At 30.0% G+C, this 16,688-nt stretch overlaps 1 protein-coding gene and 1 non-coding gene across 2 annotated transcripts; both read left to right on the top strand.

The window, feature by feature from the left end:
- Nucleotides 1-3,228: 3,228 nt before the first annotated feature.
- On the top strand, nucleotides 3,229-3,310 carry TRNAS-AGA (transfer RNA serine (anticodon AGA)). Its single transcript has one exon. It is a non-coding gene; the product is annotated as a tRNA-Ser (tRNA).
- A 575-nt stretch (nucleotides 3,311-3,885) lies between these two features.
- Nucleotides 3,886-4,508, top strand: LOC129289406 (uncharacterized). Its single transcript, XM_054926167.1, has 2 exons — nucleotides 3,886-4,116; nucleotides 4,273-4,508. The coding sequence occupies exons 1-2, from the start codon at nucleotides 4,008-4,010 to the stop codon at nucleotides 4,407-4,409; spliced, it is 246 nt and encodes an 81-aa protein (XP_054782142.1). The 5' UTR covers nucleotides 3,886-4,007; the 3' UTR covers nucleotides 4,410-4,508.
- The last annotated feature ends 12,180 nt before the right edge of the window (nucleotides 4,509-16,688 follow it).

Raw genomic sequence — 16,688 nt, 5'->3', positions numbered from 1 at the left:
TAAGTTATAGTTGTCTTGATAAAAGGAAGCATGAAATCCATCTAGACCAAGCAAGTTGTCTTTTAAAAGTTAAAAGAACTGCTTTTGTGATTTCTTGTTCAATAACTAAAGCACCAAGAGCAAAGGCATCTTCTTTAGAAACTTAAGGGATGTACAAGTCATCAAATTCCTGGAAGAGACTAGAGGAGTCTAAGGCTGAACTTGAAGAATGTTGTCCTCTCTTTTTAAGCATCTGACAAAGTTTTTGGTTCTATTATTATTTACCATGGCATGAAAAAATTTGGTATTTCTTTCTCCTTTAGTTTTCCATTTGAGCTTAACCCTTTGTTCTCAGTATCTATTCTAACAATCGTATAGGAACACTAAATGATACTTAATCATTTCTGAATTTGCCAAAGAGGGGTTATCCAAGCATTCATCTCTTATTGTGGTAAGTTGTTGTAACTCCCTTTTCAATTTTGAAATATGATAAGCCAAATTACCAATGTTGCTCTTACTATATCGAGAAAGAGAGTCAAGGGTAATAGTAAGCTTGCAATGCAAATGATGACTTGGAGATCCTTGAAAATTTTACTGCTGGTAATCAACAATCATATTGGCGCACTTAGGAAAGTTGGTCTAGAAACGTTCAAATCTGGCAAGTCTTCTTGGAGGTTTTAAATCAAGAGAGCTATTAAAGACTATAAGACAGTGATCAGAGCAACTAAGGTTAGATTCATAATATGAGAACTAGGTAGGACTTGCAACCATTCCTGATTATAGAAAGTCATGTCTAGAAATTCATTTACAAGACCAATTCCCTTTCTATTATTAGTCCAGGTAAATTTTGGACTAAACTGTTGAATCTCAATTAACTTGGTAGAATTCAAGCAGTGCAAAAACTTATGAAAGGTACTAGAGCCTCCATAAGAGCTAAGTTTGTCCTTCAATTATAAAACTTGATTAAAATCACCAATAAGTAGCCAATGTTTGTTAATTGAAGGTGCATTTTGCTGAATCAAATCCTAACGTAAGGACCTATTATGAAATTAAGGAGGGCCATAGATGAATGAGATATAGAACTAAAAGCTAGAGATTTGATTATCAAAGTAGCAATGGCAAATGTTGGGGTTACATTCTATAACAAGAGAGTTATAACCATTCGACTATCCCATAAAAGTAACCCTTCCTTTGTTAACAATATTTGTGCCAATAAAAGAAGAAAAGCCGAATCAAGCTAGAATTTTAACAAGTGCATCTAAAGAGACGTTAGTTTCTTGGAGATATAAAAAATCAAGAAGATGTTGCTGCAAAATAAATTTGAGCCTTTGAGCTTCCATGGTTTAATTTTCCTGAAGACACGACAATTCAAAGTAATGATTTTTATGGAACTAGGGGGAGCTTTCCATAGGCCACTTCCCTAGTCTTTTTGATAGAAATGTGAGCAAAAACATCGGAGAGAACATCACCTTTCCTTTTACATCCCTGTTCATATTAAAAAATTTCCTTCATTTAGGTAAATTGGCATGAAAGGCCACCTAGTCAAAAAATTGAAGATCTTGAGAAAATATCATTCCATCTCTTCCCTTGTAATCACAACGTCCTCCATACCATAGAACATCTTAACCTTCTCTTCTAATTTACCTTTTCCCAATAATTTAAAATCCAAACCTGTGCTAGCTGTCTACGAGAAATGATTCAACAATTCCTCTATGAAGGTATCCATCTTGTTTGTTTCAGAATCAACAAATGAAGTAGCTCTACTACAGCTTTTCATCTGAGATTGACTAGTTTCATTGAGATTGAAAAAAGTATTCCAAAGAAAACATTCGTTATTATTTTTCCTCACCCTACAATAATGCAAGTCATGCCTCGAATTACTGTTTGTGTAAGAAGGGGATGATTTGGTTGATTTCCTATTCCTAGCAAATTTCCAACACTAATTTTTTTTAACTAGGAAAGCGCAATAGGCATCAAGTGTCTTTTAAAGAATCTATTCCTTGTCAAGTTATTCAGCTTCCCAATCACTCTTATTGATCTCCTTCCTCTACTGTACACCCACAAACCCAAGATATGTCTCAACAATAGTTTCAAGTAAATTGCTTGCTAGATGTTTACCATCCATTTGCGCTACTTTCATAAGATCTAAAGGATTATGTAGCATTTGAAATTTATGCTTTGACAGATTCATCCTTTGACCTTAAAGCTCTCAGACATTTTCTCATGAATCCACAAAGTTTCTTTGTTGGTTTTCCAAATCATATGGATAGACAAAAATTGTAACTAATATATGTTGGCAATAATAGTATAAAATTTGTTTCAAGTTGTGTCAAAAAATACTAACCTTAACAGCAATTTTGGCATAGTTGTCAGAGCCTCCTAAAATTATGTCGTGATAATTTAAAGTGAAAATTCAACTCATAAAAAAGAGTGAAAGATAGCTACCTGAAAACTCAAAAGACTCCACGCTAGTCTCATGCACGCACGGCTATTTATAAGTACTAATTGGATAACACCATTTCGTAAAAATTAAAGCACCAACATTTCACCATTTGAACACAATAAAATAGCATTAAAGAGGAGCGTTTATGTACATTGGAACAAACTTAATTTGCCCATTAAAATGAATATTAAAAGAAATAAAGTTTCCCATTTAATAAGCCACCGTTTGACATTCAATGAAAGCATATCCGATCCGTTCCAATCATTATGGGAACTAAGGTCCAGTTAATGACATAAAGCCTCAGCCTGAAATTGAAATTCTAAAATGGTAAAATAGAGGATTTCTGATAAAGCTCTTCTACAATAAATACTTTCAATTTTTGGCAAAAAAAATTTCGTAAAAAAGTGTTAAAACTTATCCTCATCATAACTCATTTAATAGCTCACTTTCAGTACTTATATTCTCAAAGTTTTTTTCATGCAGGCAATACAAGACTTATCTTTTGACACGCCCACACGATAATTAAAAAAATATTGTAATTAAATTTCTAATATTGAAAAATAATAATAATTTATTTGCATCTGATATATACAAATGAAAGGTTGTTTAAAATTTGGAGTATGAAAATGAGAACGACTATATATAATAAAATTAATTATAATGTCAGCACACGCGTGATGTGGCTCAGATGGTGGGGCGCTCGCTTAGCATGCGAGAGGCGCTACCCCGCATCTCCATTTTAGGTTATTTGGTGATGTTTCGGCCATTTTTAATAGAATTTAACTTTTGGCTTGGTTGACCACATTGTGGGCGTGCCGGAGTGGTTATCGGGCATGACTAGAAATCATGTGGGCTCTGCCCGCGCAGGTTCGAATCCTGCCGCTCACGGTTTTTTGGGTCTAAGTTTCAGAGAAAATCTAGTATAATTTTAGATCCCTTTGTTTTGTTATAAATTTTTATATATTTTTTTAATGCTTTAGATTTTATATTTTTATTTTTTGATATTTTAGATTTCAAAACTTATCTCAAAAATTAAATAAAATGTAAAAATATAAAGTTATATTATTTTTAAATTTTTATTTTAAATTGGTGGAAGTATCTATCAGTTTTATTATATATTCTATATAGATTTTTAAAAAATAATAAAATTGAATATGATTACGACGGGTTTAAAAAGAACCAAGTCAATTATAAATACAAAAAAGAAAAGTGCCCCAAAAGACACATTAGAAGGCGAAGTGGGACCACCTTGCGAGCCGTCACAGTAATAGAGACGTAAATAAGTGGTAAACGTGTAGGTCTTCCAGAAGAACCTCATGCTTCCCAGCCCCTTCCTCTTCATTACTTCATCACTCCCACCCAAAAACACTGGCCCACTTTTTTTATTTTTTTCCCAATAAAAAATGATTTCTTCTAGGTAATCCTCTCACTATTGTTTCTCTCATTCGCTGTGATTCCTTCCCCACAATCATTTATGGTTTTGAGACTTTCCGGGCAATATCCTTTCCCCTTTCTGGACCCTATAAGTCCACCACCTCTTCTTCTTCTTAAACCTCTCTGAGGGTTTCTGAATCTCGGAGTCAACATGTGTTTCAATAAGTGTCCTCTGTTTCTTCTGCTTCTCATGTTGTCTTCTATTTCACAGAAACCCTCAGTTGCAGAAGCAAGACCCTTCTCCCTCAAATCCCATCAAGGTAATTAATCTCTTTGTTGATTCTCTTTCTTTTTCTGAGTGATTGTCTTTGGATTGAGAATCCCAGATCAATTTTAGTGCTTGTTATATATATATATATATATATATATATATATATCAGCTTATTTTGTTCTTGTTTTGGTGATTATATATATAGGAGGCTCGGAGACGACCTTGGCTTCGCTCGGAGTTGTGTGCAAGTGTTGTGATGGGATTGGTGGTGCCTGCACAAGCACGTGGACAGATTCTTGCTCTAACTTGCAGTGTTCTCCATGGAAATATCAGACTAGCTAGTTATGATCTTCTTCTGTGTATTTAATTTTCTGGTTTTTCACTGCGTTTGTACCTTTTGGAAGAATCACGGATACTATATACTACAGAAATATCAGAATACTCTCTCGTGTCTTGGATCTGTGTGATTTTTGTGAATACTTTGCTCTAATTCAGGAGTTACTTTTTGTGGTTCTGCTGGAACTGGGTTAGATCCTGTATTTGCTTTGAAGATCAGCAAGAAAGTTTACAGTGTACTTATAGGTTCTTCATTGGTGAGTCCAGAAGGGGAATGGAAAGAAGAAGGGATTTCAGATCTTGTGCGAGTACCCAAGAAAAAAAAAAAAAAAATTTGCTTCTGAAATTTATAGATGATAATTAAGTATTACAAAATATAATAATACTATCTTTAATGTTTGTTCTACAGTAAAAACAAAACAACAGTAACATTCTTTTAAAATAAAAAAAAACATGCTGACGTTTCCTGTGCATCGCACAGGGCATACTCTCGTTTTTAAAGACTGATCGCTGCTTGACATTTTGATTTTTTAAGAAAAGATATATTCTTTTTCTTTAAGAATATAAAATATTTTTTAAAAATTTAATATTAAAAAATATAAAATATTTTAATTTTTTAAAATATAATTATTATTTTTTTAAAAAAATATTTTTATTGATAAATAATTTTATATTTATCTTAGGATGTTTAATAAAAATAAATATAAAAAAATATAATTAATTTAATAGTAAGTAATTATTTTATTAAAAATAATATTCAATTAAAAATATTTTATTTATTTTAATGAAGGGGTGTTTGTTTTTAGTGATTATTAAATATTAAAAAATATTTACTTTAGTTAAATAAAAACAGTTATTATATATTTCATTTTAGTTAATAAAATGATTATTTCTCCATGTACAATATATCATTTCATAAAAAACTGACAAATTTTTAAAATTTAAATAATAATTATTGCATTTTGCATTTGTTTTTTTTTTAATTATTGTTTCTTATTGGTTTTTAGAAATGTGAATGATAGTCATAACGAAAATGACGCGAAGTTGGTAACAACGACAAAAGTTATTATAAATTTAATATTTAAATCTAGAAACATTATGACATCAGACATGATATCTATACTGCGAAATAAAATTATCCATACAACGGTTAAGTTCTTTTTGGTCGGTCGTTTTTAAGTTCTATAGTTATCTACAAAATTTTGAGACATGGTTGAACAGTTAAGAATTATTAAACCCAGATATTTAAAAAAGAATCATTTATCATATTTAATTGTCAATTTATGACTGAAGTATTCGATGAAAAACTGGTTTCTACGTTGACTTTGTATGCTTTTATTCTGTGTTTACGAAGTATTTATCATGTCCCTTCTGGGACAACGACTAACAAAGTATTCCTCATTGTAAGTTTTTAAAAGGTTTTTAGAGAGCACCTGCGAAATATTAAATATGAAAATCAATAAAGATGGTTCAACGTGAACAAAATTAGACCGATGAAACACAGCTACTTGATCAGCTGCATCACAAAATAGAAGATAGAACCCTAAATATCACAGACCTGAAAGGAGAAGTCGCATTTTAGCCCAATAAGATAAGATAAGGCCTAGGCCCACACATTTGTTGGTAAGATGAGGTCTAGGCCCACACATTTACTGCTCAGATATTTTTGGATCGGACATGCTAATTAAAATACATGCTATAATGGTGAAGGTTGATGCTTAAGAATGAGGGGAATTGATGGTTAAGGATCCCTAATTTACAATGTCCATAGAAAAATATTATACAAATTCTAAAAACTAACTAAATAGGGAATTCCTCATCATGAAATGAGTGATTATTTCATGAAACATGCATGGTAATGATAACTTTGGGAAGCAAAATAAGTTACTACTACTTCATTTTCAAGCTATTAATTGGTCCTTTTAGTCCAAAATATAAATAACTTCAAATAATAATCTGTATATCAATAAAAATTTTATTTCTATAAAAATATATATTATTTTTTCTTTTCTTTATCCTTAGTCTCAATTTATAATAAGTGAGAAAAATGTTATAATTTGATAGTAAACACAAAAATCTAGATTAATAAATATAACTGATAAAATAAAATTTTTTTTACAGGATACCTTAGACCAAGAGTAGCACTGAAAAAAAAAACTTATATTTTAGACCAAAGGAGTAATATTTAATTTTTTTCAATCACTATCAATATCACTCATATTTTCAAATACGCAGAAGAATATAGGGGGCAAAAATAACATTAAAGCATCATAAATTTTGTTAAATGATGGGGATGGACCAAGGTTTAAGAAAATGAATCGATAAATTTAAACTAGTTCATTAAAGTCATTTGTTCCATTTATTTTTTAACTTTGGTATTTTTATTTCACTTAAAAAATAAACTTTTTAATATTTCATTGTTCAATCTTTTTTAAAAAAAATTTAAAAAATAAATTGTGGATGAAGTTGGTCTTCTGATTAATTGACTATGCTTCTATCAAATTTGAGATCTTATGAGTCTTTATGGGAGATTTGGAAGTCATTTGTACTAGACGCAACTCAATCTGCTATGCTGATTTATAAGCAAAGAACATATTTTTTGATGCGCCTAGCTTACGGATGTTAACTCAGATTCCTGCTTGCTGTTTTGATAAACAGATCCTATTGTTATGTCTCATGTCAGTGGGATTTGAGGAGAGTTTTCGCTATATAAATGAGTGCTTTACATATCCTTATGAATTAATCTTTTGGAGGAAGAGTAATGGCATTGAAACAAAATGGTATTAGAACTAGACTTGAATTTGTTCAATCGATGAATCCCTCTAATAGGCCACTCATAATAGGGCGTCACAGATTAGTCAGGAGAGCTGTCATGTCCCACGTTAAAAAGACTTGGGAAGGGTCTTAATTATATAAAAGGGTACACTGTACGATATAATGGGTTAATCTTTCGAGAGAGAATAATAGCCTCATGACACTATGCTCTAGTGACTAATTAGCTGCAATTATCAAGCTTCGGCTTGCCCTATAAATAAATAAATAAAAAAGATTAATTGACTATGCTTGTCAAAGCTTTGGGTAACCTCCTGTATTATATGTGTTTCCTTTAGATGAAGAGATAGATGACTCTGTAATGCTTTCAACCTTTAACATTGTCTATTAAATAATACTCCCTATCTCAGTTTACAAAACATTTTTAGATAAGATTTACTGTTCTCAAATATAAAACATTTTAATAAAAATAAATTTCTTTAAGTATACTTGTTCCAATATTATTCTTTTATTCTTATTATTATATTTTATAAGTAGTACTATCTATTTATAATTATGAAAAATATTTTGTTGGAGTTTTTATATTATATATGCATATAAACCTATTGGCTTTAATTGAAAAGTAAAACTTGAAAGACCAAAAGAAAGCAAGTTTATGTTTGAAAAAGAAAAATGACTAATTAGTTAGATTTAGGATAATTATTAATTAACAAGATTTGGGTCTTCGTGAATTCCATGAGCAGTCAGAAAAAGTTCATTTGTTTTTCACGAACGTTGTAAATTTTATATTATATATATAAGAACGGTATGATTCCACCAATGCCATCATTTGTTTCAAGACTTGACGCCAATAATCTTACATGGCCCATTATGTAGGGCTAATATGAACCCACTTTTACTCTCCTCCTCTAGTTTAGTGATAAGTAAGAAAGACCACCTTATATGCCAAACCGCGTCTTCAGTTTCATCATTCCATCTTATTTACTTTTATGCACACGCGTGCTCTTCATGCCAATTCAACATCTTCATAATTATCATCAAACTTTGATTTGTTGTAAGTGCGTTCTACAAAATATTTTAGATCACCATATTCCGTACGTGTTTTTTATTTGAACAAATAAGTTTGAATATTTTAAGTGGAATGTGAATAAACACCAACAAAAATTGGTCTATTTTATAAGAATTTTGCCCACAACTTGTTGGTAGATAATTTATAATACATAAATAGCTCTAAGTATTATTTGAATTTAGTTTCAGTGAGTTCCTAAAATTTGACCCTGTTAAATCTAATATCTTAATCATATATAATTCAATATAATAGAATAAAATAATATGTGTGAACTTGAAGAATCCATAAATTGCTCAAAAAAGCTCGATTATTTTGAGTGTAGACAAATGCACAACTCACTAATATTCAGAGTTTTCAAAGAGTTCAGAAATAGTGGAACAGAAAAAAAATGTATCATGTGTTTAGTAGTTATCAACTGATCGACTTATAAGGATCAGATTAGTAACTGCCTTATTAAATAATTAAAAATAATTATATTCTATTATCTCTTATTCAGTCAATTAAAATATAGAAAATAACAGACGACTATTGAGTTGGACCTTTGTCCATTGAGTTCACTTGTGTGGTCCACCTATTATAGTCCACATAAGATCATAAGGATCAATCTGCTTGAATTTATTAATTAATGTTAATTCATAAATAAATATTTTCACAGACTCACCTAAACTTTTTTTAATAAAACTCTTTCTAAAGTGTGACATGATGTTATATCATATAGATCAATATTATTTTGTCACAATATTTTTCAGAATAAAAATGTGTGTGTGTTTTGAAAAGTCATATCATTATAAATTAAGAAATTTCTAGATATGTAGGAAGCGACAATACAAAGTCATCAAGATCATATTTTTTTAAAAAATAAAGGTATTAGTTAAGATTAGCATAAATGGTAAAAACTCTTTTCATTTAAATAAATAAATAAATTATAATAATTTGTAATGTGTCCCATAAGATGCTCTTATGAGCTGACATGATATAGTTTTGTATCTTTGTGACTTATGTTCGTCTTCTTTCTTTCTTTCTTTTTTTCTCCTTGCTGCTGATCCTTTATTGTGTGGATGTAAATGGCTTTCGGGGTAGTGGGGAAACTCAATTATCATGCATCAACATAGTTCGTACCTAATTCTGGGCACGCACATGTACTTTTGGCCTTTGGATGTCGGAGTTTGAGTTTTGACAAACTAGGTATGAGGATCCTAGCCTATGATTCCAATCCAGACTGTTCAATTCATTCGTTTTCTTTTTGAAATATATCTTAAATTTACTCACACCAGACACTTCAAAAGTTACCAAAACAAAATGTCAAACTCGTTTCATTCCCCACGTGAATTATATGACCATAGGAAAACAAGATTCCATTCCCCACCACATATGACTCCAATTCCAATTGCTTCTTTACCTAATTTGTTTTTGCACTATTTAACAATTACAGTTTTTGTTCACGTAATAAAGAGATGACAACAGTGCCGCTGAATTGAAAAACTCTTGAATTTAAATATTAACAATATTTTTATGCCAGAAAATAAATATACTATTGAAAGAAACAAGTCTTGCAAAGATAACAATGCAACCCCAAACAACTAAAGCCCAAAAATCAGAATTCCCCAAAACACCCTAACCCAGATCAAAACCCTAAAGTAACCTTGCTGAGAGAGATTGAACTTGAATATCATTGCTGTAATCTAAAATACTTGAATGCCTATTTAATTTATAGAAAGATATAAAATTAAAGCCAATCTAGATCCAAATGCATGGCTTTAACCCAAAACAAATAGTGATTTAGAATATAAAATTGATAGATAAAATTAAGTAGCAAGATAGAGAAGATTGAGAACCTAGCTCTGATGCCACATGTTGGGAAAAAATAATAATAAATTGATAATATAATTTTAAGATAATCATACGTTAGAGTTGCAACAGAACCTTTTATGAAATATCTCTTGCCATTGCTTATTGATATGATGTAAAGTGTCCACAAGTAACATCTTTAGATAAGAACACTAAAATTAAAAAAATTTGGCTAGAGAAAAGATTACTAGGGTATCTTTTGACTAGTGTAAAGACATGGTGATGGATTGAAAATTGCTATTACTAGTCAAGGAATCCTAAAGAGTAGAGATTAAGTTTCTGATAGACACAATACCCTCGCTTAAATAGCCGTCATTTACTTTTAAACTATTTTTATTTAATTAAATAAATGACTAATAATATTCCTAAATTTAAACTCAGTCAACAACTCACTAACAAGCCACACTTAAAATATTTTATTCAACTAAAAATATAATAACTAACAATAAAATATACTATAAAATAAAATAAAATATCTAACATTTAGCTCACTGAGAGCAACCTTAGTGAACCTTTAATTTCATATTTTTCTAGGTGAGGTGTATGAAAGTTTATGTGTTTAGTTCTGGTTGAACTGAGATAAAAATCCTAGTTGAACAGTGAGTTGTAGGTGAGCTCGATGTAAATTCTACTGTGATTGTAATTGGTTTGATTATAGTAGAAGAGTCTCTTAAATATTTCGAGGGGATTGAACATTGGGCAGATTAGAGCAGGACATATAAGCTGGCAACGTTGTATATTTTTCTCTCCTCTTATTATTGTTATTATTATTATTACTTTTAGTCATCTATATTATCACACACACACACAAGCACACTCTCAGATGTTATAAGTGCTTAAGCACAGTGAGTTGAGTCTGAATCTATGCTAAAACAATTTTTCAAAAAAAAAAAAAAACTATCCCAATTACACTCAACAATGTTTGAATATAAACCGCTAATATTAAATATCATATATATATATATATATATAAATTAATTGAAAAAAGTACGGCAATTATACATCAGTGTCTTAGTTTTGTTCTTATAAATAATTGATCATACTATTTATTTGAGACTTATATATACCACAACTTGTCATGGACTTTGTAAGATATTCTTTTTCAATTTTACCGATACTTCTTAAATTTACTTTTTAATACAGATCCATAATTTCATCTTAAATTTTCGTTTTTTTTCTTTTTAATTTTTCTCAATTTATCTATTCAATTTGCAAATCCACTCAAAAATGATTTTCTTAACATCGTTGAATTAAAATTATTTGGGACAAAATTTTTGTTTAAAAGTTAAACTTCAAGTATAACATGGCCAAAGAATAGGTTATCATAAAATCAAGAAATGAAAATGAGATTATTATGTAAAATTACTGATTTGCATCTGATCGAAACAATTATTCATTTATTTGAGCAAAATTGAGTGCACTGGTGAGGCAGACGAAAAGTGGCGACACTACGTGGATGGAAGCTGGAAAGTAAATACAAGCGGCGACCCCCACATGTAGAAGAAAGGTATATGGGAGAATCACGTATAAGGCCCTAAAAAAAGATAATTGCTCTTAAGGCCCCATTAATTGAAACTATTATACACATTTGTATTTCATGATTAATTTCAAACCCCAGAAGACAAACCCTGATCAGGAAAACCAACCCACTGAAATTTTCTCCATCAGAGGACCACAATCTGGGATCTTTCTTCACTTCCTTTCACTTATACACAAAGGAAAATTTATAAATTCATCAAAAAATTTATAAAAGAATATAAGTAAATAATCCTTTCATTTAAAAATATAAGGCATTTTTTGGGGAGTTGAATAATAAAAAATGTAAAACATTTTTAGTCTTTTGAGTTTTGAGGTGTAATTATTTTTTTTAAGTTCTCCTTTGATAAATAACTTTATATTTATTATAAGGTGTTTAATAGAAGTAAATATAAAAAGATAAGTTTAGTTTAAAAATATATAACTACTTTATTGAGAAGTGACATTCAATAAAAAATATCTTACATTTTTTAATAAAAAAAGTAACAAAAAAAGTTCAATTATTTACAATAAAAAATACATTTATTCACAAGATTCTGTAAGAGTTTATGCTTGAACAAGTTAACAAGAGAAAATTTATAAGAGAAAGTTTGTAAATAACAAGAAAAATTTAATTATTATTTTCTTTTTGTAAATGAAAAGTTCAGTTATTTGCAACCATGTATTTACAAGAGCCCATGAGAATTTATGTTTGAGCAAGAGAAAATTTACAAGTTAACAAAAAAAAATCAATAGAAGGTCTATAAATAACAATAAAAATATAATTATTTATTACAAAAGTCCATGTAATTTATACATTTTGAAGATTATATGTATACATTTTTTATAAAGTTTGTATACATTAAATTTTGTATAAATTACAGTTCAAATTATTTTCAAAATGCATAAATTACATGGATATTTTGCTGTAAATAATTAAACTTTTTTTTGTTATTTACAGACTTTTTATTGTAAATTTTCTCTGGCTAATTTATAAATTTTTTCTTATTCAAATATAAACTCTCATAGACTCTTGTGAATACATGATCTTTTTATTGTAAATAATTTATTTTCTTGTTATTTGCGAACCTTTTATTCTTGATTTTCTCTAGCTAACTTATAAATTTGTTTTTGTCCGAGCATAAACTTTTATTGACTCTCGTAAATGTATGGACATTTTCTTATAGATAATTGGACTTTTTATTTATGAACCTTCTCTTGTAGATTTTATCTTGCGCGCTCAATTATAAACTCTCTGAAACTCCTGAATAAACGGACTTTTTTATTGTAAATAATTGAATTCCTGTTGTTAAAACCGATATGTGATTTTATTGGCTTTTTTTGCTCAAAATGCTGCAAACGAAAAAGCAAGGAAGGTAAACTGCAATTTTCGTCCCACAAAACTTGAATTGGCTTCTAATTATTTTAATCCACGAAACCCACTGAACCATGGCTTTATTCCATCATTCATCGCCCCTGTTTTTGAAAACTGAAACAGAGTGAAAAATAAAGGAAAATGAATTTCGATGGCACTGGCAGCTTAAATGACGGAGAAAATTTCTTTGGTCGTTGGACTTTCGCGCACGATTTCAAGACATCCGGTGAGGCCAACAATGAAAGCAAGTGAAGAAACATCCCAGATCGAGGTCCTCTTATGGAGAAAATTTAGCCCCTTGGGCTTCAAAATTAATTACAAATAAGGTCCTTAGGCATGCAGAATATTTTCAAAATTTATTGGACCTTAGGAGCAATTATCTTTTTGTAGTACCTTATATGCGATTCTCCCAATATACATGCGTGGATTGCTGGTTGCTTCCCTTTAAAAAAAATATTAAAATAAAAATTTTAAATCATTTTAATAATTTTTATAAAAATAAATAACTTAAATTATATATGTCTGTGTGTGTGTGTGTGTTTTTATTGTCATATTGATTGGGAAATTCAATAACCCCACTTCTCAAACCCCTCGGGTGTGTGTGTGTCCACTTGACTACCCTTATCATCTATATGTCGTTTATTTGTTGTCTTTATCTAAATCTCTGATGTGTCTGCCACCGTTTTTCTGATCATGTGAATTTCATCATCCACTAGTCCTAATCACCTTAATCCAATTTGTTTGATTTTCTACCACCTCCGTTGGTGTAAGCCCATGATTCTACCCTCTGATCTTAATCTTATCCACGACCACAAGTCATATTAGCACTTATTGTTTGACATACGTTAATTGGCTTCCCTCGCATCTTCTCCTCCAATGACCTTGAAAAATGGGAAAACAATTAGTGGAGATTTTGATGAGAATGGAAATCAGATATTCGATTGATTTGACTCCTATGAGGGTGATTATGTTGTTACTTCAGACTTGACCCCATCCCTAATCATTCCAATTTCAGACCAGCGCGCTGATCTGATCACACTTGCATGTCTAATTTAAGAATCCTTCAGTTTGTTTTAGAATAATTAAATATTCAAAAATGTTTTTATTTACCCATTTGTCATTTTAAAAATCTTAGATAATATTAATTCTTATTGTTTTTTATTTCATACTGATCTGTTTCTATTAAGAATAATTTTGTTCCATAGACAGTCGACTATTAAATACGAGTATTTCTCAAACTTCCAACAAGTTTATTTTTATTAACTTCGACTTTGATTATAGTGTAAGAAAGATGACGGAGATAACAGATAAAATAAATTCAGGGCATATTACCTTTTTAAGAAAATTATAATATTAATTAATTGTATATCTTAATTTGTGCGTGAAATGAATGGAATAGAAGTTATTGAAAAAAAAAGTATTTTTGAAGAATTTTTAAGCACGATATTTTTTAAACATTTAAGTTTATTAAAATGTGTGAAAAGTATCAAAGAAATTAGGAGGCATACAAAATACTTGGAGAATGATTAGAATTTTTTTAAAAAAAATCGGAAACTAAGAACAATTATATTCATCATAACCTACCAATAATATAATTATTTTTAATATCAACTCACTATGAATTTGAACATAAATTCATGAAAAGGAGGTGTAGAAATGGGTTAAGAAATTAGCTCATAATTCACAAGATTACGGAACTAAATCTTGCTTTTAGTATAAGGATCTTGTTAATGGACGATCCATAAGCACCCTTTGAGCTTACAGGCATGTTCTAATTTTAAACGAGTTTCTAAAACTCAATCTACCTGAACTTTTTCTTCATTTAAAAAGGTAGTATAAAAATGGGACACAAAAAAGATGATGAGTGCTTTTTTTTAGTTTCCTACCAATATTATGTTATTAAAGGTAATCTTATTTAAGGTACTGTTGAGTATTAAATATAAATACATCTTCTAATGAGAATTTTAACATTGATTTGTTATGCCATGAAAGATTAGCCCCTTTTACTAAATACAACCTCAACAATGAACATAATGAATGTCAACATATGGGTAGGGGGTTAACAGTTATTATGTTGGGTAAGCCTAAATCAAGATATCAAATAGAGAAGTCTACATCTTTTTTATGTTTTTTTTTATAAGGCCATGGTAAAAATCATACAGAAGTTACAAAAGTTAGGTCATATTACAATTCAAAATGATTCTATATCTTATAAGCAATTCATTATAAATAATGAGGTCAAAATTGTCCGGAGAAACTTAGTGTGCAAACATATCAACATATTTGTTTGCTTTTTAAAAAACTTACTCAAAAATCATTGTCTAATCTTTCATTACAAACTCTCTGATTTGAAACATGTATACACGCACATAGATTTTAGTGGGAAAACTGAAGATGTACAATACCTATTTAAGACTAAAAAAATTGAAGGTTCATGAATGGGGGCCTGATTTTCATTTATAAGTTAACACAGTGAAATTGACCATACCCAAACCCATGCTAATAAAAGTCCCAAGATGACAATTAATGCCATTGGTGTCCCATTTTGTTGTACGTGATTCAATGCACCCAAATCTAACCCCTTATTTTATTCCAACCTTAAATCCTTCACTCTCATCCTTTTGCCTCCGACAACATATCCTCCTCAGATCCTCATTCTGCCCCGCCTCTCACTTTTAACCCATTTCATTCCAATCCATCTCCCCGTTTAATTAATTTGCTTAATTCACCTACTTTACTTTTTCACATCCCCCACTGTACAGTGTTTGTATTCAAAAACTAGTTTACTTGTTCTGTGTGAGTTTTTTTTCCCCCACGATTTAGGTTTGTCAAGTTTTAATCTTCTAAATTCATCCCCAAAAGACACACACACTAGAAACACTTTCCTTAAAGTTTCAGAATTCAAGTCTATCCACTTTCTTGATTGTCTAAATCTATCCAGCTTTAATCCAATTAATTTGATTTATTGTTCATAATTTTAGCATTTTTATTAACCCGACGGCCATAAGGCATTTAAATGTTCAAGAGTTACCATTAGAACTTATGCTCAATTCATCTTGAGTTATTCTTTAGCACAACAATATAATGAATGAAATCAATTTATTAATAAACATTGTGGGGTGGGGTGTTAAGTTTAACTAGTTAAAAGAATTGAATTAACTTACCTTAAGCTCAAGTTGTTTAGAATATTGGAAGGTGGAATATAAAATGTATTATAAACCGGTTGCTCTCCCAATTTTTTCCCTGGCCAATATTGTTTATCATTACAAATTGAAACATTTACATATTAAGTGAGGTCCAAAAAAAGTCCACATACAGTCTTATAATCTAATGACACCAAACACTTCCTTTAAGCATTTTTTTAAGTGGGAGATTACGAGTTTGACCCTCAATGAGTGCGATATGTGTAAGTTCGTTCTATTTGATGAAGGCAGTTAAAAATCAAGTCAAAAAATTATTTACGTATTGAAAAATTCATCATCAAGGTACTAATTAAGCAGGATCATGCCAAAGTCTAAACTGCCCTTTTGAGAAAGAAGCACCTAACCAAAAGCACAAGGCTGTTATCAAGGTGTTGAAAATTAAATAGGTCATTGAATTGATTAAGTTAATGGGTTATAAGTTAGTGGTTTAATCGGAAGTCGACCCAGAAGGCAAATCGATCATAATTAAAATAATATAATTTAAATAAAAAGATATTAATTAT

Source organism: Prosopis cineraria, unplaced genomic scaffold, assembly GCF_029017545.1.
Source record: "Prosopis cineraria cultivar Desert tree isolate PC_DT_omini unplaced genomic scaffold, ASM2901754v1 PC12, whole genome shotgun sequence".
NCBI classification, from domain to species: Eukaryota; Viridiplantae; Streptophyta; class Magnoliopsida; order Fabales; family Fabaceae; genus Prosopis; species Prosopis cineraria.
The sequence above is the reverse complement of the archived record's forward strand: the minus strand, read 5'-3'. Positions and strand labels throughout refer to the sequence as shown.

Bases quoted from the DNA above. Each gene is read 5' to 3' on its own strand.
- LOC129289406 (XM_054926167.1), top strand. From the start codon at position 4,008: ATGTGTTTCAATAAGTGTCCTCTGTTTCTTCTGCTTCTCATGTTGTCT. The intron at 4,117-4,272 runs GTAATTAATCTC...TTATATATATAG, and splicing joins CTCCCTCAAATCCCATCAAG to GAGGCTCGGAGACGACCTTG.